We start from the raw sequence: 21,585 nt of genomic DNA on the forward strand, positions 1-21,585 counted from the left end.
TAGCTACCTCTTTCAGCCTAAGCCGCTAGAACACCTCTAACCTACTAATAAGGGATAACTGGACCTGGCACAAGGTGTAAGTACCACTTGGTACCCACTGAACCGCCTCGGTCCAGAGATATTTTGTGATCCTCTACTACTGCCAAAAGGACTGTCTCTGTACTGTGTCCAGGCCTGAAACCCGTTGGAGAAACATTGGGAATATTATTTTTCTCCAGGAGTTCCGATGATTGTTGGCAGACTCTGCCAAGAAAGTGGAGTCCTGGAGCCCTCAGACAGTGGGACACCGCCTACCGACAGCAGGGAGGAGGGCGGTGTGGCTGCCATCAAGGATCTTTCACCTTCTCATGAATACTGTGCTGCCAGTCCCTGCCCTATCGAAACATCACATGCAGTCAGCTCGTGATTGCCTGCTGTGCCACCAAGGACTTCAAAGACCTCTGGTTGTGCTGCCTGCATTACGGAGAGGTTGTGGCCTACACCTTCCCATTCCAACCATAAACATACACTGATGGGAAGCATTTCACCTTAGTACCCACCCACAGCTAGAAGTTCTCCATGGGCTTTAGTTGCAGGTACACAAGTGCAGTGGAACCATTCTGTGGTCCTTGTTACTTTTACACACAGTTAACAATGCACTGAGATTTAAATGTAACTGGTGAATCACCCTGATAGTAAACCCTAGAGTTAGTGCTCACAGGCTTGGATTCATACTGCATTGATTTTACAGTGTTTCCCAGGCTGGGCCTCCTGTGAACATTTGTTCCTGCAGCCTGCAGTTGTGTCTGGTTTATGCTGGTGATTGATGCCCGGAAGCTGTGTATGGGGAGTGGTACACCTCCAGGTGCTAGATAACCAGGAAAACAACATGAAAATATAGGTAGATGGCAGGACTCTGACAGCTTACCCTCTAGTTCGTCCGTGAACTTTGACCCTGCTGGCCTGGAGTCCTTTAGCAGGGAGGCTGCCCTCTGGTAGGTCTCTGTGCTGCAGGAGAGGAACAAGCATAGGTGTCTGTAAAGCAGTCCTCGGCTCCTGCTGGCCTGGTGGCGAAGAAGGGGGTGGAGAAAGAGGCCCATGGGGGGAAAAGAGGTGAGTGGAGTTGAGAAAAGCAGAATAATTACAAACTTACACATACAAGATGTATGCAATCAATGGCAGGGTGGAGAAATTTCATAAACATACTTATTTTTACAGTTCATTTTTCATTCAATTTGATATTTTAGTATTCTCTTTTTGCATGCCATACCTTCCTACACACATCCTGTAATCACTGCACTGCACTGGTTTGAGCACTTTACAACTGGACTTGAAAAAAGATCAGGAGATTGCCGCCATAATGTGCAAGCATGCAAGGGGTCCAACAGGATGGCTCCTGTGAATGCAGGCGAATGGCAGCCATTAGGGGATGTTTTCCAGTAGGCTGGATGATGCATTTGGAATTTGTAATGCTTGCGACACATTTCAGCAAGCACTGGCAAAGCCAAGAATCATCAGCAGTACTGGCACCAGATAGCGAGTGGCAGCAGCGGATGGTGGCAGGCCCATATTCTGCACTGAGGGGGGACGTGGTGGGTGGAGACAGCTCACGCTGCCACTGCCAACTCTTAAGAAATGCCAACAGCCAATGGCGTAAGGCCCACTACTGTACAGTATGTGTGTATGTGTAAGTATATCCTACTTCATTGCTAACATGTGGCCTCTGAAAGACAGCTGCCCTCAGGTGAGCAGCCCATGCAACTTTTCGTAGATTGAAGTCTTGTTAGTAAAACCTATTGAAACTTTACTGCATCTCTTTCATTGCCTGTGTTTGATTGAGACATGTTGTTGATGTGAGAAAGGGGTAATCTCCGTTTAACCACAAGACTCCTTGAGATGTCACACTCTTGAGTCCATGCGTAAAGGCTGCCACAAATCACCTTTTACTGTTTGGGTTTTTGGTGAGGTGCTGCTTGTGAGCCGGGAGGGTTGGAACGACAGTTGCAACTTGTTGTAGGATAGGCATAGTCACCTACAAACATAAGTACTGCCATCCTTAAACCAGCAGTCTTGCCTAGATCTAGAGTCAAACTACGACACCTAAAACATTTTTTTATACCCGACTCACAAGTTTGAAGCATTTCCACCTGCTGAGCATGCTATCTCTAGTCCTGCAGCAGTAACCGCTTGCCAGACCAGATTCTGATTGCAGCAAATAAACCATGTCAGAGGAAACACCAGTGGCCGCTCCTCCGCTATGGCAGAGGAGCATCGCCCCCGCCAGCAGCAGCAGCTGCAAACTGAAAAATAAAAAACGAGAATAAACAATGTTTATTCTCGTTTTTATTTTTCAAGTGGCGGGGCTAAAGGAAAGACAAGCACTGAGGGGAGTGGTGTGCACTCCCCTCAATGAGCAAGTGTGTTTGGCCGGTTGTCTTGGGCCGTCCAAATGCATATGCGCACTGTAGTCTCCCCAACCCGGCACTGTGTTGCCGGGTTGGAGACAGGAAGAGAGGCTCCCACTCTGCCTTGGAGCGCCAAGCCAGGTCGCTCCCGGCAATCTTAACGCTGCTTTCATGCTGCCAGCATCATGAGAACCGCTTTAGGATTGGCCGCAGGGCAGGCAGGTAGCCTGTGCCTGGTGTGAGTGAGGAGTAGCATGGCAGAGGCGGCAAGTAAGTCATGTTTTTTTCCCATTATTTTTAAATTTGTGATTTTTTTTGTTTCCCCCGCCCTGCCGCTTTGGCCAGACCTGGGAAACACTAAACTACTGAATTCTGTTCCTCCTTGCTGTACTTACACCGTGGCTTGTTTGAGACACACAAGGCTAAATTTTGAACACTGCAGGTTTCAGGATGACATACAGCTACTAACCACTCTCAGGTGTTGTTGAGTGCAAATGTTTGGTCAAGATGTATGTACCCAGGCCCCAAGTTTGTTTCCCTACTTAATCAAACTGTGTGACCCTGGGCAAATCACCATCTCCCTGAGTCTTATATGACATAATTGCGACTGTTTACAGCCTCACACAGTCACTATTCAGCACCTACTGGCTCTGTATGTGTATGAAACATACAACACAAAATTATTCTTGCAACAGTAATAAAATAATTTTATATAGCAATTTATACCACACTTAACCCGTTTGTAAGCTGACGAATACGCTAAACAATAGATGACGTATATGTTATTCAAAAGGTGAGATCACTTAAGGCAGCCCTGTCCTGAAGCTGTGCTATCACTGGCTGTGCAATCCTATACCTGGTGTTAACATTACATCAATTAACCAAACAAGGAGGGACTAGGAGCTGATAAAGGTCCAGCCCCCAAGCTCCAGACTCATTATAGTAATCAAAACAAGGAGGGCGCTGCTCCTATGGACAAAGTAATACATGTCTGCACTCCTGCTAAGAGCTGCTGGATCCCACACTCCTCTTACCTCCTCTGTGCTGCAGACACAGCAGTGAGCCAGCAGGTGGCAGTGTGGGGAGGTTCCACCCCTGCCAAGAGTTGCTAGACCCCACACTCCTCTTACCTCTTCTGTGTTGCAGACACAGCAGTGAGCCAGCGGGTGGCAGTGTAGAGAGGCCAGCAGGTGGTACAGGTGTGTTTCTTCCATCCCTGCCAAGAGCTGCTGGATCCCACACTCCTCTTACCTCTTCTGTGCTGCAGACACAGCAGTGAGCCAGCAGGTGGCAGTGTAGGGAGGTCAGCAGGTGGTATAGATGTGTTCCTTCCACCCCTGCCAAGAGTTGCTCGACCCCACAGTCCTCTTACCTCCTCTGTGCTGCAGACACAGCAGTGAGCCAGCAGGTGGCAGTGTAGGGAGGTGAGCAGGTGGTACAGATGTGTTCCTTCCACCCCGGCCGAGAGTTGCTAGACCCCATAGTCCTCTTACCTCTTCTGTGGTGCTGGCACAGCAGTGAGCCAGCAGGTGGCAGTGTGGGGAGGCCAGCAGGTGGTACAGGTGTGTTTCTTCCATCCCTCCCAAGAGCTGCTGGATCCCACAGTCCTCTTACCTCTTCTGTGGTGCTGACACAGCAGTGAGCCAGCAGGTGGCGGTGTAAGGAGGACAGCAGGTGGTACAGATGTGTTGGGGGGCCCCCCGCTGACCCTGAAGGTTGAGACTGCCGGCTGTCACTGTTCTTTTCCAGATCAACAAAGGCATGGTCCTTACCACCGGGTATAGAAAGGGAAAAACAGGTGCCTTAATTAGTGGAAAAAGTAATAGGATAAGCTCAATACCTTCTAACAGGTTTGTTTCTTGTTAGTCGCAAAAATGTGAAAATGGTAATGATAGGTTTTACATATCACTTGGTACTAGGTTCAGCCATAACCAGCAAACTGGAGCCGTCCACTAACCTTCTCCTTCCCCTCTCTGCAGATGGGGAAAAGTCAGTGACCCAGTGGACCACCACCCTCCAGTCCAGCAAACCCATCCTCTCCAGCAACCTCGAACAAGATGCCGGCAACCTCTCTGAATGGATCCTCAACGGTACCAACAAAGTCGCCCTCAAAAGGAGCTCTGCCTCCAGCAGATCCAGCAAGCCCCCAAGGTGGTTCACCCCCGAGCTACATACACACAAGAGGAATGCAAAAGGCTAGAAAGAAGGTGGTGTTGTAGCAGGGACCCCGCAGACCACACCACCTTCCAACATGTGCTGAATAAATATCATCTCCACCTCGGAGAAGCAAAAAAGGTTGCCCTACTCAGCGGCATCAAGGAGAGCACCAACAGCCCGAAAGAACACTTCAAGATCGTCAAAGACTTCTCCTGCCCAGCAACCACTGAAAACACAATCCAAACCACCCAGACTCTATGTGACTCACTAGCCGACTACTTCCACAACAAAATCAACACCTACTGAACACTTCTGGGGACTCCCCCAGCTGAAAGCCACTATCCATCCAGGAAACAGCTGCCCTCACGGGTTCAACCCACTTCGGTTCACCCAATGACCCATGTCCACAATACATCTTCAACCTGGGCCAGAAGGAAATCAGCAGCATCCTCTTTCCCATCTTCAACACCTCCATTAGGACTGCCACCATCCCTGAAGCATGGAAATGAGCAGAGGTCAAGCCACTCCTGGAGAAACTCTCCACAGAACCCAGCAAACTCAAATATTAACTCCCCATCTCTCTGCTCCCCTTCCCAGCCAAGGTCCTGGTAAAAGCTATCAATAACCAGCTCTCCGAACACCTGGAAAACACAACCTACTTGACTCCTCCCAATGCGGTTTCCACTCCAACCACAGCACTGAGACCACCCTTATCACTGCAACAGTGACATCAGGTCCCACCTTGACCATGGAGAGAAAGCAGCCCTGATCCTCCTAGACCTCTCTGCTGTGTTCGACACCATCTCCCACTTCACCCTCATCGTCAGTCTTGGGACCACATCAGGATCTGAAGCAACATCCCCAAATTGATCCATGCCTTGATCACAGGCCGTATTCAGATGGTCTGCCTCCCACCTTTCACCTCAGAACCTAAGAGCAACATATGTGGTGTCCCTAAGGGATCCTCTCTCAGCCCCACCTTTCCAACATCTACATGATGCCGTTGGCAGAGATTGTTTGTTCCCAGGGACTCAACATCATCTCTTACGTCGACGTCCAACTAATACTCTCCCTTTCTGAAGACCACGCCACCCCCAGAGACAACTTCAGCAAGGCCATTATTCACATGCTTGAAACTGAACACGGACAAGATGGAGGTGATCATCTTCAGAAGCAACCCCTCCACTTGGGACGACTCCTGGTGGTCCTCCACGCTTGGACAACCCCTGACCCCGACTGGCCATGCCTGCAACCTCGGCATCATCATCGACAGCAAACTCACCTTCAAACAGCAGATTAATGCAGTAGCCTCCTCCAGCTTCCACAACCTCTGCATGCTATGGATGATCTTCAAATGGATCCCCATCGAAACCAGAAAGACAGTCATCCAAGCCATCATCACTAACAGACTAGACTACGGAAACGCCCTCTACGTCAGACTCCCCACCCAGCTCCTCCACCACCTCCAGACCATCCAGAACGAAGCAGCAAGACTCGTCCTAGACCTCCCCAGAAGGACCCACATCACCCCCCACCTCACAGGTCTTCACTGACTGCCTGTGCACAAGAGGTGCAAATTCAAGGCTCTCACCATCGCATACAAAGCCCTCCACAACATCGGACCTAAGCTAATCAACCGCAGACTCTCCTTCCACCAGTCAATGAGGGAGCTCCGTTCAACAACTCTAGCCCTCACGCATGTACAAAGAGTCCGTGTAGCCACATCGGAGGGCGCTCCTTCTCCTACCTTGAGGCCACGACCTGGAACGACCGTCCCCTAACCCCCACTTTCACACTTCGCACACCCTCCTCGACTTCAAGAAAAAGCTCAAAACATGGCTATTTGTGTAGTTGCTCGAATGCACAGTGACAACCCTGAGCACCTGGATACCCCCTGGGGTGACACGCCGCTGTTTACAAATCTTTTGATTGATTGATTGTTTGCCTTACACTGCGTCTGGAGAGGGGGCGTTCCATGGGCATTGTGGTGAGTGTCTCACACAACATCCATGGATTTTGATGCATTCCCAGATTTGCAAGGACGTGTAAACCTGGGAATGTGTCAAAATCGTACACCTCCCCAGGGGAGGCGTAACAAGGAGAAATATCTTTATTTCTCCCTGTTTTTACCTCTTTCTATGTGTGCTGCATTTTGCAGCATATATAGAAAGAGGGAAAAGGCTCCATGGACTGTTTTTGTGCAGGAATGTGCCCCTTCCTGCTCAAAAAGAATTCTGACGACAATGCAGACACCTGTGCACCATGGTGGAAGGGTTCTTGCGTTGGAGCTAGGCACGAAATTGTCCGCTGGCTGAAAGGACAGGAATGCACTGTATCTCGTAAATATGTACATTCCTATCCTTTCAAATTGGCGTACTTTGTTGTAACAGATATTTAAAGTTGCCACCATTCTCGATATCATCAGTTACTATTCAGTTATGTATCATTATTAGGTGTGTCAGTTCATTTGATTCAATGCAATCAAACCATGACTACAACTCCGAGATGTATTACACTGTTATTTAAAAGTGCATCACTGTAACCATGGTGTCCTGCAGACTTGGAACTAGGTGTCAGTGATACTGCCAACCCTACAGAGAATAGTGTCTCAATAACTATTGAAGACTTGATCTGCTCTTACCGTATGTGCACAGATGTTCCTCAAGAGAGTTTTTAGAAGGATTTCTGACAGATGCAGAGGGTTGCTGCTCATTTGCGCTGGTGGTATGGCGCTGGAGGAAGAAGATGTGGTGGGCAGTTCAATGTAGTCCTCAGGTTGGTTAAACCCCAGCAGTGAAGCGACGTGTGACTGATCCTGTAAGCTATTGAGTACCAGATCCAACTGCATTCTCTGGTAGGAGGAAATAAAACTGAAAGGCATGAACTTGAAGTCTGGAAATAACACTGACCATCAGAGCAAATGCACCTGAAATGGGAATAGTGACCAGTAGAATTACACCACTCTACAGCCATGGCCATTCATCCCCATACAATCACCCACTAGCCCTCAACCAGAAGTCATGCCCAGATGCCCCACTCACCAGATTAGAACATCAATGGTGCCATACAGAATTTCTTGTGACCATATACAGTCTCTCAAAGAAAGTCTTTGTCCAACTCCAGAGGTGCAGCATCATGTACAATCTTCATTTGCAAACTGATGCCCATGGTTTGAAAATTAGGATGCAATTTTTGCTAATAGGTTGCATTATTAATTATCCATTTCCATAGGGTTGCAAAATGATGTTCCTAATGTATATTACTAAGGCAGGTCGCAATTTGAGGTCTGTGATCGGTTGTGATGCAGAGGTGAAAGTCTGCAAGAGACAGAAGCCCTCTGCCCTTGCACTTGCATCTCGAAAAGGGAAACATTTTTTAGCAGCTTTTGTGAGAAATTGGGGTATTGGCTGAGGGGAGAACCCTTCTCAAGCAACATCCACAATCCTTGACAGGGTGAAGCACAAAAATACACTAAATTAATCTATGTTTAACCCTCTTGTAGCTAGACACAAAAGTAGTCAGGCTTACTTTAGAGGCAATGTGTAAAGTATATATGCAACACTTCAAACATAAACTAAATGAAAAATTCTACACTGATTTAGAAAAAGAGTAAAACGTAATAAATACATTCATACCAGCACAACAAAAAAACAACCAGTAGAACCGGACATATGGAATTTAGGTAGATATTACACCTACAAGCACAAATCACTAATCGGGGTCATCTGGTCATGCTAGACTGTGGGAAGTAACAAGTTCCGGCCGACCGCAAAGGAATGCGGGCCAGATACTTGGACCAGGTTAGTTCTGTGAAAAAGTTACATTCTCAAAGTTCAGGGCAAAGTGTCCAGTTTGCGGTGAAGGAAGCTGAGAGGAGCAAGAAGATTGTTGCGGATGGTCGCCGCTGTAGCGCAAAGGGCAGGCCTGGTGTTGCGGATGGTCATCGCTGTAGTATGTGAACTCTGGTTGAGCACTGTGGACAGTCGTTGCTGGGGCTTCATATTGGTGGTCACCGCAGGCTGTCATTGGTATAGAACAAAGTGCAGTTCTGGTGTTGTAGTTTGTCACTGGAGGTCACTGTAGTGCGACAAGTCGGCATCACTGGAGCGTCTCATTGGCAGTCATCACAGGCAGCAGAGTCTTGGCTCGAATGGGCCCATTCGCGGTAACAAAGAGCCCAAACCTTCAAGATTTCTCCTCTTTGTCTGGAGGAGTGCACTCTGATACCAGCTAAGGGTCCAGGACAGGGGAGGCACCACTTGGGGATCAGGAACCCACTCTACCAGAGGTCAGCAGGGCTCAGGCAGGTCCAGTTGCAGTAGGTCACCTGGCCAGTTGCAGGGAGGCCTCTAGAACTTGTTATGTCCCTGAAGTTCAGAACAAGAGGTCAGCCAATCTTATACCTGGAGATGCTCAGGTCTTCTGGGGAACAATGAGATGGTCCAGTTCTCCCTCAGCAAGGCAGCAAGACAGTCCTCTGGGGATCCAGGCAGGCCACTAGCAGCAGGGCAGGGGCAGTCATATGGTAGCAGCAGACAGTCCTCTGTGGGCCCAGGCAAGCCTCTAGCAGCAGGACAATCATCTGGGGAACAAAGCCGTCCTTCTGGAGTTTTCTATAGATCTAGGAATGTACTGAAACTTTGTCTGAGTGTCCAGTATTTATACCTGGTGCCACCCTTTGAAATGGGAGAAACTCCTAGATAATCTTCCCTTCTGGTTCTAGAAATGTCCTTCCTTCCCCTGCCCAGGATCCAAGTGGTCAAGGTCTTTTGTGATTGTGCTGGACGCAGACCTTTGAAATGTAAGTGCAGCAGGGACCAACCCCGCTCCATCTATTCTGGGAGGACGGCCCATCGCGCCAACACCTATTTCCCCTTTGTCCCATTGTCTGGGAGGATTATGAAATAGCCAACCTGCCACAGGACAGAGGCTACAGCCACCAAATGGTCAGGGCAAGAAAATGCCAACTTTCTAAAAGTCCCATTTTCAGAACTGTTACTTGAAAATATGACTTTACTAGTAAGGAGGATTTACCATTATAATTCATTTGAGACCAAACGTGCAATTTCTACCTATTCTCAATCAAAAGTTAGCACTTAATAATTACTTATGTCATCCTATGGGAGAGGTAGGCCTCACAGTAGTGAAAAACGAGGTTGGGAGTTTGTCACTTCTGGGTCATATAAAACTTAAACATGTCCACCTTTTATAATACAATGCACTGTGCCCTATGGGCTGTTAAAGCCTACCTTCTGGGTGACCTATATGTGTTGAAATGGAGGTTCAGGCCTTGCAAAAGGTTTAGTTTGCCAGGTTGAATTGGGAGTTTTAAAACTGCACCCAGGCTACAATGGCAGGCCTGAGACATGTTTTAAAGGATTAGTTAAGCAGGTGACACAATAAATGCTGCAAGCCGACTAGTAGCATTTGATTTACAGACTCAGGGTATATGTAGTACAACTTTACTAGAGACCTATAAGTAAATTAAATGTGCCAATTGTGTGTAAGCCAGTTTTACCATGTTGAAAGGAGACAGCAAACCACTTTAGCGCTGGTTAGCAGTGGTAAAGCGCACAGAGTTCTCATGCCAACAAAAAGAAAATTGAGAAAAAAGGAGAGGAGAAGGCAACAGGTTTGGGGAGAGACCACACCAAAAAGAATAGCTTTGTCAAAGGAATATGTGCTGCCATCTGGGAACACAAGTGGGGGGTGTGTAGTGGTCCTGTGCATGACTACATTCCCCCACCCCGGTGGTGACTTGCCAGGCTTTTCAAAGAGGAAGCAAATTGCTTTCACAAACCACTGATACATACCTTTATGACTTGTATATAGGAGGGGGATATTGATTTCACACTCCCTATTTGTGGTCCAGAAATGGTCGCAAAAGTATGACTCCTAAGAGATTACGTATAGTGTAAAATACCCTTTTGCTGTCACAAAGCTTCTGATTTTGCAAAACGCAGTGTTTGAGTTCACAAAAGAACATTGCACATCAGGACCCTAGTTTCCATCTTCACAACACATCAGGCAATGAGAAACATTAGTTGGATAAATGATTTCCCCATAGTCCTCAAATAGAACTCAGACAACGGTGAATTGGTCCTGAGGATGTCAACATCATTCAACCTTCCGCAAAACAGAACTGCTTACAAATAACAAATCAGTATGTCCTCTTTGCTACTACAAAAGGCTGTCTCACCACCAATACGTTCTTCCCTGGGAAGCTAAATATGACTTAAATCAATTTAGACTGAATTACACCACTTTGCAACAAACTATTAATCTTCCTCATCAATAAAATCACCAAAATATCAGACATTTTCCCAATGAAAACACCTAGACTATTTATGCAGAGAAAAACATAGAAATGGGTCTCCAATTTTAATTCATATCATTCCCTGCATCACAACCACCACATAGGACATCATCAGCCATATTAATGAAAGCTCCTCAACTGGTGAAGTCTTCATCAAACATCTTGGCCTGACATCTGACTCATGTAAAAAAACAACCAGTACAACAATGAAGTGATAGCAAACATGAATTATTCTCAGCCACTTGTAATTCCTTGGGCTGACCTAAAATCCGTAATTTGACTGCTGGTGGGACTCAGTCATATGCAAATTAGCCTTGGCCACAGGAACAGTCAAGCCTGAACTGCAAGACCTGCAAGTCAAGCTCGCAACTGCAGGCCTTGGTCCCCTTTGCACATGAACACAAGCAATGACAGGCATGTTTCAGCCTTGCTGAGCTTCATTAGGAAGGTGATGCTTCAGGCCAACGTCATAGTAAGCTCAGGATCTAAATCTGAGTACACCTCTGCCACACAGGACATTACAGTGAGTGAAAGATTTCAGACCTGGGCATCATCTTGAAGTGGGACCAAGGTTGATTTGCTTATAGTTTGTGCCAGTCTCTAGTGGCACAGGGAGCAGAAAATCTCAATCAACTGGAACGCATCACAGAATAATTTCCAGTCGCAAAGATTAATTCAAGCATTCATCCCATTACTTCTATGTTTTTCTTGTTTTGACACCCCAAGTGGAATGGTTTTGCTGTACAATACCACAACCAATGAGCTGAAGAATGCCTGGAGTTGCTTGCTTCCATATTGTCAAACACTGGGTTCCTATACTGGTGCACAACAATTCACCTTTGCCCTCCCAGATATGGCCTGCTGCTCCTAGAAGATTGCTCAGGCTCAGCAAGTCCAGTAGAGAAGGCTGGAAATTCTAGTATTTAAAGGAAAACATTTGAGATCAGATGCAAAACACACAGAGAGCAGGCAAGTAAGCAACAAAAAAGGAGGTACTGATGAAATAACAACTCAGACTAGTTCAGAGCAAGCAACCACAGAGAACACAGAGTAACCCCATTCGCCACTATCTACTTACATGCCAGCTCTCAGCCCCTAAATTCAGAACCAGTTCCAGCAAACTGTACTTGGAAATCAAATACTATCTGTCACAATATCTTTCTAGGGTACTATGTTCTTGACAGACGCACTGGCAAGTTCATATCTTATGCTGTTCTAGATAAACTACCAGCATTCTACAACTCATTCAAACATTCCTTCTAAACTACACATTACAGAGGCAACATTCTCAATCTCATGTTTGCTACATTACCCCATTTCAGTTGACTGTTCAGATGCCTGCCCTATTTCATTTACATTCTTGTTTTCCAGATCAACCTTGACCAACAATACTCTGGTCATGAAAAGTGGATTCACCCAGGAATAAAATTATCACCTATCGTAATCTCAATCAATCAAACAGGATTTATAGAGCTCGCTAATCACCCGTGAGGGTTTCCAGGTGCTAAATTCCCGCTGCTCGGGGTATCAGTTGAAGAGCCAGACCTTAAGTCCCCTTCAACGCGGGATCCACATTTAAAATAAAGCAACTGGACTTGTTGGGTAACTAGTGGTATGATGACCTCATGAAATAGAACTGCATTCATGTTAATCATTCAGTGGTCTACTCATTTGTGACTTTGCAGCTAAAACAGAAATCTTAAGAAGCCAAGCCCACTATGTTTTTTAAACTCCTGTGCAAATCAAGAAGACAAATCAGAGATGTGTTAATGGAAAGTAAATATCAAATTCTTCTATACTGCATACCATAGATAATGAGAGGAATAGATTATAAACAGACCATACTATTGGCTAAAACTAACTTTATCTATAACTAATCAATATCGCTTAAACTTTTCTGTCCCTCTTCTAGTACAGTTTATCCACTCCTATCCCTCACCGTTACCAACAAGATAGGTTGTTTCAAACACAACTCCAGAGCTGTCATGGAAGGATATTTTCCACCAAAATCTACAAACACCTGGAGCTATTGTCTTCCCATATCTACAATATTCTGGCTTAATTATTAACCAGCACAGATCAATGAATGATAATCGAGACCATTAGCATGCAGATGTGATCAGAGAATAGGTTCACATCTTCAAATTCACATTGAAAAATCTGAATAACTCATTCATCACCCAATTCCTTTTTTTTACAGATTCTTTAAACACTGGACAAATTACTCTTATCTTCATAAACAAAAAGTTCAATCTAGATCTGTCCAACTGAAGACATCCAGCCAACCTCCCTTGGCTATAGAAAGATCTGGAGAGATGTACTGCATGTTAAAAGGGTGCCAGCGTATGTTGAATACGGAGCATTTCTGCCCTATCCCTGTGGGGCAGCGCAGCTAGGTCACATGCTGCGCTGCCATGCGCCACTTTGTTTTAAATATGCCCCTGAGGTTCTGGAACCACAAAATTGGAAGTCGACATCAGGAGCAGCAGAGACCAGGTGGAGCCTGAGATAAGGTAGAGTACTGTTGCATGAGGGCATAGAGTAAACCGCCTTCAAGAGAAACAGTTCCAGTAGTTGCAGAAAAGTATCGCTCCTCTCCAGCCACGTGGGACAGCAGGTCCAGAAAGAAGGTGCGAAGCAGAGAGCATGCTCTGACTATAGCCCCTCAGCAGCTGGGCAAAGGGGAGCTGTTGACAGTTGTAGGAGGCTGGCCTGGCCTATAGTGGGTACCTGATGGTACTTACACCTTGTGCCAGGTCCAGTTATCCCTTATTAGTAGATTAGGGATAGCTGCAAAGGTTGCGATTGAAGAAAAAGGGTGCTGCCCGGGCCCAGGAAGGACCAGGAGGTCGCCAATTGGAAGAGGAGACAGAGGGGGCCCTCAGCAACAAAGAGAGCCCATGCACAAGAAGGCAGCACCCGCAGAAGTACTTGAACACGGGTTCTAGAAAACTGAGCATGGCGGTCGTCTCAACACTACAAAAAAGAGTCCCACAAGGCTGGTGGTCAACTCAGCAAGTTGAGCAATGCAGGACGGAGTGCTGGGGACCTGGGCTAGGCTGTGCACGAAGGATTTCTTGCAAAAGTGCAAAGAGGCCCTAGCAGCTGCAGTTCACGCAGTACACAGGATTACTGTGCTGGAGAGGGAAGGCAAGGACTTACCTCCTCCAAATTTGGGCAGATGGACCACTGGACTGTCGGGGTCACTTGGATCCACCACCTGTGTTCCAGGGACCACACTCGTCACGATGAGAGGGGACCCAGAGGACCGGTGAAGCAGAAGTTTGGTGCCTGCGGTAGCAGGGGGACGACTCCGTCAACCCACAGGAGATTTCTTTGTGGCTTCTAGTGCTGGATGAAGGCAGGCAGCCCCCAGAGCATGCACCACCAGGAAACAGTCGAGAAAGCCGGCAGGATTCGGTGCTACAATGTCGCTGGTAGTCTTCTTGCTACTTTGTTGCAGTTTTGCAGGCGTCCTGGAGCAGTCAGCGGTCGATCCTTGGCAGAAGTCAAAGAGGGAGATGCAGAGGATCTCTGGTGAATTCTTGCAAGTCGTTATCTGAGGAATAGCCCACAGGAGAGACCCCAAATAGCTCTAAGAGAAGGATTGGCCTCCTAGGGAGGTAAGCACCTATCAGGAGGGGTCTCTGACGTCACCTGCTGGTACTGGCCACTCAGAGGCCTCCACTGTGCCCTCAAACCTCTGGATCCAAGTGGCAGAGGCCTGGGACACACTGGAGGAGCTCTGGGCACCACCCCTGGGGTGGTGATGGACAGGGGAGTGGTCACTCCCCTTTCCTTTGTCCAGTTTCGCACCAGAGCAGGAGCTGGGGGATCCCTGAACTGGTGTAAACTGGCTTATGCAAGGAGGGCACCATCTGTGCCCTTCAAAGCATTTCCAGAGGCTGTGGGAGGCTACGCCTCCCCAGCCCTTAACACCTATTTCCAAAGGGAGAGGGTGTAACACCCTCTCTCAGAGTAAATTCTTTGTTCTGCCTTCCTGGGACTGGGCTTCCCAGACCCCAGGAGGGCAGAACCCTGTCTGTGGGTTGGCAGCAGCTGTAGCTGCAGAGAAAACCCCAGAGAGCTGGTTTGGCAGTACCCGGGTTCCATACTGGAGCCCCGGGGATGCATGGGATTGGCACCCCAATACCAGAGTTGGGATGGGGGACAATTCCATGATCTTATACATGTTACATGGCCATATTCAGAGTTACCATTGTAAAGCTACATATAGGTATTGACCTATATGTAGTGCACGCATGTAATGGTGTCCCCGCACTCACAAAGTCCGGGGAAATTGCCCTGAACTATGTGGGGGCACTTTGGCTAGTGCCAGGGTGCCCTCACACTTAGTAACTTTGCATCTAACCTTCACTAAGTGAGGGTTAGACATATAGGTGACCTATAAGTTACTTAAGTGCCGTGTAATGGCTGTGAAATAACATGTGCGTTATTTCACTCAGGCTGCAGTGGCAGGCCTGTATAAAGATTTGTCTGAGCTCCCTATGGGTGGCAAAAGAAATGCTGCAGCCCATAGGGATCTCCTGGAACCCCAATACCCTGGGTACCTAGGTACCAGATACTAGGAAATTATAAGTGTGTTCCAGTTTGTCGATTGAAATTGGTAAAAGTGGTCACTAGCCTACAGTGACCATTTTAAAGGCAGAGAGAGCATAAGCACTGAGGTTCTGATTAGCAGAGCCTCAGTGACACAGTTAGTCACTACACAGGGGTACACATTCAGGCCACAAAGTATGAGCACTGGGGCCCTGGCTAGCAGGATCCCCATGAGACAGGCAAAAACAAACTGACATACATGTAAAAATGGGGTAACATGCCAGGCACGATGGTACTTTCCTACAACAGTGAGCTTGCACTTGTCTTATCTCTGTCTGTCAACTCTGGTCTCACCAGCTCTGAGGACACTGTCATAGAGTATGAACAACTACCTCAATCACAGAACTTCTATGTCGCTTGTCCTTCCCATGGAGGTTTGTCCGCGCCTCTTTTGGTTACTATGCAGGTGGCTGTTTTGGGTTATCTGAGGCAATAAAAAGTGGTCCTTTGCTTGTGACACCATGTTTCCCTCTCTATCTTCCTTATTCTGTCATGAAGGCTGTGTCCTTTCTCAAGTGAGCAATGCTTTGGGGGATAAAAGTGAAAGTTGATCTCAGACTTGTCTTGTGCTTCAGTCACATCTTCTTTATATTGCCTCACTGAGTCCATCTGTTGGGAGGGTAAGCCCCTTCATTTCCAGGAAGTCCCCTTTTTCTGCTAGCAGCATCCATCTTCATAGACATTAACCAGGCATTGACCAGGACATTTTTCTAACCAGTTGGCAGCACCATGTATGTCATAACTGTATTGATGAACTTACTCTCCAAAGATCTTCACAACTTCACATCCCTTGCACCTCAACTATGTGAGGGAACAGTACTCTATTGTGACAGCTCTCAAATGGGCAAGTTACTCACTTTCAATGATGCTCTTTCTTGGAGATACTCTAACTGCAGATTCTTCACCTTTTGAACCCTGCCAGGCACCAGGACTGGATCTGGAAGTTTCTGCAACAGCTCCCACATGCCCATAGGTGATGTTGTGAGCCTCTGCGTTGACTTTCCACATCCTCAATGTGAGAACACGGAGCAGTTATAAGCACAACCTCTGCACTCTCATGTCATATTTCTCGTTCAAACATTCTGCATCCCTCATCTGCAAAGCGACTGACAACTAATGAAATAAACAGAGATGCAACACCTACCTGGGGACCATATTAAGCACCGAAGGGCTAATCCTTAGAGGAGACAGGAGGGCAGTGAGGATTCTGCAGTCAGAGAGAGTATCCACCAGAAAGAGCTTTACCAAAGGCAAATACCTTATTCTACTGGTGGATATGTCTGATTCCACGTTCCACATTGTTTGCTTCGCTACCTAAGTAGTAACTAGAAAAAGGTGGTGGGTCTGAGTCATGAACTTTATACCCGAAAGTCCAGCAGGACAAAACAGATAAAATGGTCGTCCCAGCAGACTGTGAATCAGTGTAGTGGTGCGTGGTGAAGATGTGGACGGACACCCCACAGAAGAAGACTGGAAGATGTTCAACACTGGAACACCCCTAGTCAAGGCAGTAGAGGAAGCATTTGCATCGGTGGAACGCACCCAGATGCCCTCAGGAGGCTCTGTCCTGGCCAAAGCACAGCCTGCTCATTAGTGCTATAAATGTGGAAACTAGGTGGCCACATATCCAACCAGTGCAGCCACTTCCATTCCTTACAGGCATTTGGTGGAGAGAGAAGCTCAAAAGAAGCATGATACAGTGCCCGACATGGAACAGTGACACCGCCTGTGGAAGAAAGGATGCCCAAGCGCTAATTGTCAGGAAAGTAGGTGGTATTCAATTGCACAGAAAGTGTGTGCAGTTCACCGATAGTGCACGGAAGTAACTGCAACAAGGAACCTCAGGGAACAACTAATCATGGGCTCAAATGGAATACACATCAAAAACGTAAGAACAAAATTAAGGTCCCTCTAATAAAAGGTGCAGGTGGAAACATATACACAAGCCCTTTCAACAGTGCATCACAACAGATGATTTGAAGAAGGAGGCATGATCAGTCAAAGGTAAAAAAGGCCGGAAGGGCAGAGAGGTGACCTTTAATGGTGCCCACACCAAGGTCGTGCAGGCCTGAAATAAAACATGCAAAAGGATGCCAGACAGTTTCGTTTGAGGGTCAATCCATTGGCTGTCAGACCAGGTTCTGAGTTTCATCTACTGGCCATCATAGACAGATTTGAAAGACAGGTGGTAAGCAATCAGGATCAGATCCGCCACTACACACCAGGTCCTGAGTTTCACCCAATGGCCAGCATGGATGGACTTGAAGGACAGGTGGTCACGTCCTCCACTATATCAAAACCGCTCAACTCTTCTCGATCTCCATGCATGGAGGTGTCGATTTGCAAGATTCAGGTGCAGTGCCCTCTGTACTGTTGGGACAGTAGGTCCTCTTAAAGATGCATTCAGAGTGGAGGGCATATACTTAGATTCAGCACATCATAGTTACCAAACACTCTGGGCCAATCCAGGGCTATCAGGATGAGCTTCTGACCTTCCTCTCAACGCTAAGGGATGAGCCGCAGTGGTAAATAGGCATAAAAAAGGCCTGATTTCCACCAAAGGCGGAACACAGCTCAGAGGGAACCTCAAGGAGGAAACTGCAAGGTGCAGAAGAACAGCCATATTGTGTGGTGGAGCAAAGCCGATCTACCATGGAAACTACCCACTGGGCAAAGACGCCACGGGCAACTCTGCATGCACACACTACTAGTGGGTGGCAAGATGATGCCTGCTGAGTTCATATGGCCTTGTATTGAGAGGGTCAGTTAGGTGACTGATCGTCAGATATATTACATAGTGAACCATCCACCACCACAGTTGCAGAGCCACCAGACAGAGGACAGAGACCCACACCACTTTGCTTGTTGCAGTGCCACATGGTGGTCATGTTGTCTGTTCAGCACCTGGACACACCTGCCCTTGATGGAAGTCAGAGAGGCCTGGAAAGACAGCCAAATGGCACTCTGTTCCAGAAGATAGAAATGATGCCACTGCTCCATTGAGGACTACAGTCAATTTAATCCAGATGGCCCCCCAGCCCAGGGATGGCACATCTGTCACAACTGTGAGCTCTGGATTAGTTAAGGAGAATGGGCTGTCATATGTCAAATTGATATCTATCACCCACCAATAAAGTAGCCACCAGTGGGTCATCTCGTCTGAGTTGAGGATGTTGCCCAACAGGCAACACAAGTGGTGGGTCCATTGCACCTGGAGATTGCACTGCATAACCCACACATGCCAAGAAGCATGCAACCCTAGCATACTGCATATGGCCAGAAGACTGAGAAGCCTCTGAATCAGACCGGTCAGAACAAATGTTGGTGCTGAAAACATCAGGATCATAACCTAAATGTCCTGGACTTGTGGAGGGAGCGGAAAGGCCTTCTAAGTCACTGTGTCTACAATGACCCCATTGAAGGGAATCTACTGCACTGCCTGAAGATTGAATTTTGATTCAATGATGGAGAACGTCAGGTATAAAAAAAGAAACAATACCATTGCCTGCAGCTGGGTTGGGGCAGCTGAGGTGAAGCTCCCTTCAGGAGACAGTTGTTGAGTTTCAGGAACACAGGTATCCTGGACCTGTGAAGGTGGACCATGACCGCTGACATCACTTTTGTGAGTGCCAGACCAAAGAGCAGGACAGTGAATTGATAATGCTGCGCCCAGACTGAGACCGAGAGGTAACTCCTGTGGCACAGAAGGATTGGCATGTAAAGGTATGTGCCCCACAAGTCCAAGGCCAGCATCCCACCTCTGTGATCTAAGGCCAACATAACCTAAGACAGCATTAGCATGCTGAATTTCTTCCTCCCAGGAAGGGGCTTCGAATTCTTAAATCCAAGATCAGCCTCATGCACTCGTCCTTCTTGAGAACCAGGAAATATCAGAGGTCTATCATGTGCTCCTCTTTGCCTCGGGTACCACCTCAATCACACCTCTGGGAAGAACAGAATAGACTTCTTTGGACAAGACTCCTCAAATAGCCCCTGAACTGTTGGTACTGCTGGTGAAACTCACGAGTTGGGTAAAGCATCTCTAGAGAGCACGCCATAGCTGTTTCGTCTTAAAAGTGCTCTGCCTTTTCACTAAAGAGCTTGGCTCCCTCAAATTGCATATATTAGAGTCTTGAACATCACTGCAAAAGTCAGTGCGCCCACCCAGGCATGGCCACAAATAACCATGCAGGTGCCTATGATGCATGCAACACAATCTGTGGGGTCCAGGTCCAAAGAACATATTTGTCTTCATGATGGCCATAGTTTACCAACAGTGTTCGGAATTCTTGAACTCTTCAAGAGGGCAGACAAAATCCTATTCGCAAAACAGATTTCTGATTACCCTCGCTAGTGGAATCCTGTGCTTCAAGACTTTCCAGAGTCATATGAGTCCAGAATGCTGGGTCCACCGGAGCAGGTCTAGGGTGTTGTGCAAGCAGGCAGCTCCACAGAGGAGCAGAAAAGGTTCGGACCATGCCACAGAAATGCATGTTGGTCTCATTGAATAGTAACAGAGACTCAAAAGACGAAGGCCCAGGTTGCAAATTTCTGTCAGTAAGTTAGCCTTAGGGCCTAATTTAAAGTTTGGTGAACAGAATCCTCTATCATGAATGGAGTACTTTGTCTGCCATATTCTCCGGCGCAGTGGGAGGACCATACAGTTCTCGTCAACAGAGCCCCTGTTGGCTCTATCAAAGGAGAGCTTCCTCAGATGGCCCAATGAAGAAGGGGCTGCTGGAGGAAGGGCGTTACACTGCTCGCCTTATTTAAGATGCATCACTGCCATTAAAATCCTGGCATTGATGCCCACAAAAAACAATGACACACATCGTGGTAGACAAAATGCCTTTAAGATGGCAAAGGAGCAAGCATGCATTTTTCACTGTATTTATCTGCATGGAGAATGAGAGATCACTATTGAAGATCAGCCCCAGGCTGTGTTCTTGATGCATCAATCCAGTCACGCACATTAGATGCTCAGACAGGTACTGCTAACAACTTCTGGTCAGCAAACAGTAAAAGTGGGGTGATTACTTATGATGTAGAAGGAAGAAATTCCAGCTAACATGGAAGCCATCTTGGAATAACTACTTAGTTGGAGTCGGGGGCTGGGACAAGGCAATCATTTTAGGAGAGCATACTTAACCTCCTAGTGGTGAGGTCTAATCACATTAAGTTGTATTACATTAACTTCTCGGTCAGTGCTTCAAGAGTTAAATGAGTGAGTATTTTTGAAGGATCCATTGATATAGTTTCGTGTACATTAGTATAGATTCTAAGTGAGTGCCCTGGGCGCGTTGTCCAAGGGGTTCTTGACTCAGCTCTACTTCTGTTTTGGCTGCAATGTGAAAGGGCACTCCTGGGAGATCTATGTGTCCCTTTGGCATCTGTGGCATGTTTATGGGCATTGTACTACCATGGTGCCAGCAATCCTGGGAGCAGTGATGTAGGAAGATGGCGCATGCGGTACATCAGGCAGCGTTGCGCCAGCTCTACTGCCGCTGCTGCTAGTGCACACAGGATGACACTATTGCTGCTCAGTGAGCTCCTGCACATTGGCACAGATTGCTTTGGGTGGCATTCAGAGGAAGCAAGAACTGATTATTCTTGTGCAGGAGCACAGGAAGTGTATATGAGGACAATTATGTGCTGCCTTGTACATCAACAGAACCAGTACCTAGGCAGACCAGCAGAACTGGTGGCCAAGCAAGTGCTGAGTGATCTAAAGAGGGTCATCAACAAACAGGATGACCCACAGGCCATCTCTGGATGATCTTTTAAATGTTTTTTTTTTTTATTATGACGTCAGTTTTGGCATTTGCTAAAGGTGTCATCTGCCAAACCTAAGAAAAGATATTCGTTTTAACCCTCAGGTATGCAGGATTTCAGAACTTGCAGTTGTGACACCTCAATAAGATTCAATTTCAAAGCCCTGTGGACCAATGCATGAGGTCACTGGTTGCACAGAGGAGGCCCTGTGTGCCACTGTGAGCTGCTGAAGGTTGGAGACAGGCATCAGCTGCCCTGTTCTGTAGACTGGTGCTGTTGAGCTGCTGGGGGCGAGGTGCTGAGGTTGCTCAAGAGGGGTCTCTATGGATGTGCCTG

At 47.3% G+C, this 21,585-nt stretch overlaps 1 protein-coding gene across 1 annotated transcript in view; it reads right to left on the bottom strand.

Moving 5' to 3' along the window:
* LOC138257190 (probable E3 ubiquitin-protein ligase HERC1) overlaps positions 1–21,585 on the bottom strand; it is an 805,868-nt gene that overhangs the window by 581,141 nt on the left and 203,142 nt on the right. Inside the window, exons 14-15 of the mRNA XM_069205891.1 lie at positions 7,183–7,392; positions 3,878–4,151 (exon numbers count right to left, since the gene is read on the bottom strand). Coding sequence (XP_069061992.1) covers positions 3,878–4,151; positions 7,183–7,392 — 484 coding nt within the window. The remainder of the gene's footprint in view (positions 1–3,877; positions 4,152–7,182; positions 7,393–21,585) is intronic.

Source organism: Pleurodeles waltl, chromosome 1_2 (genome assembly GCF_031143425.1).
Source record: "Pleurodeles waltl isolate 20211129_DDA chromosome 1_2, aPleWal1.hap1.20221129, whole genome shotgun sequence".
NCBI classification, from domain to species: Eukaryota; Metazoa; Chordata; class Amphibia; order Caudata; family Salamandridae; genus Pleurodeles; species Pleurodeles waltl.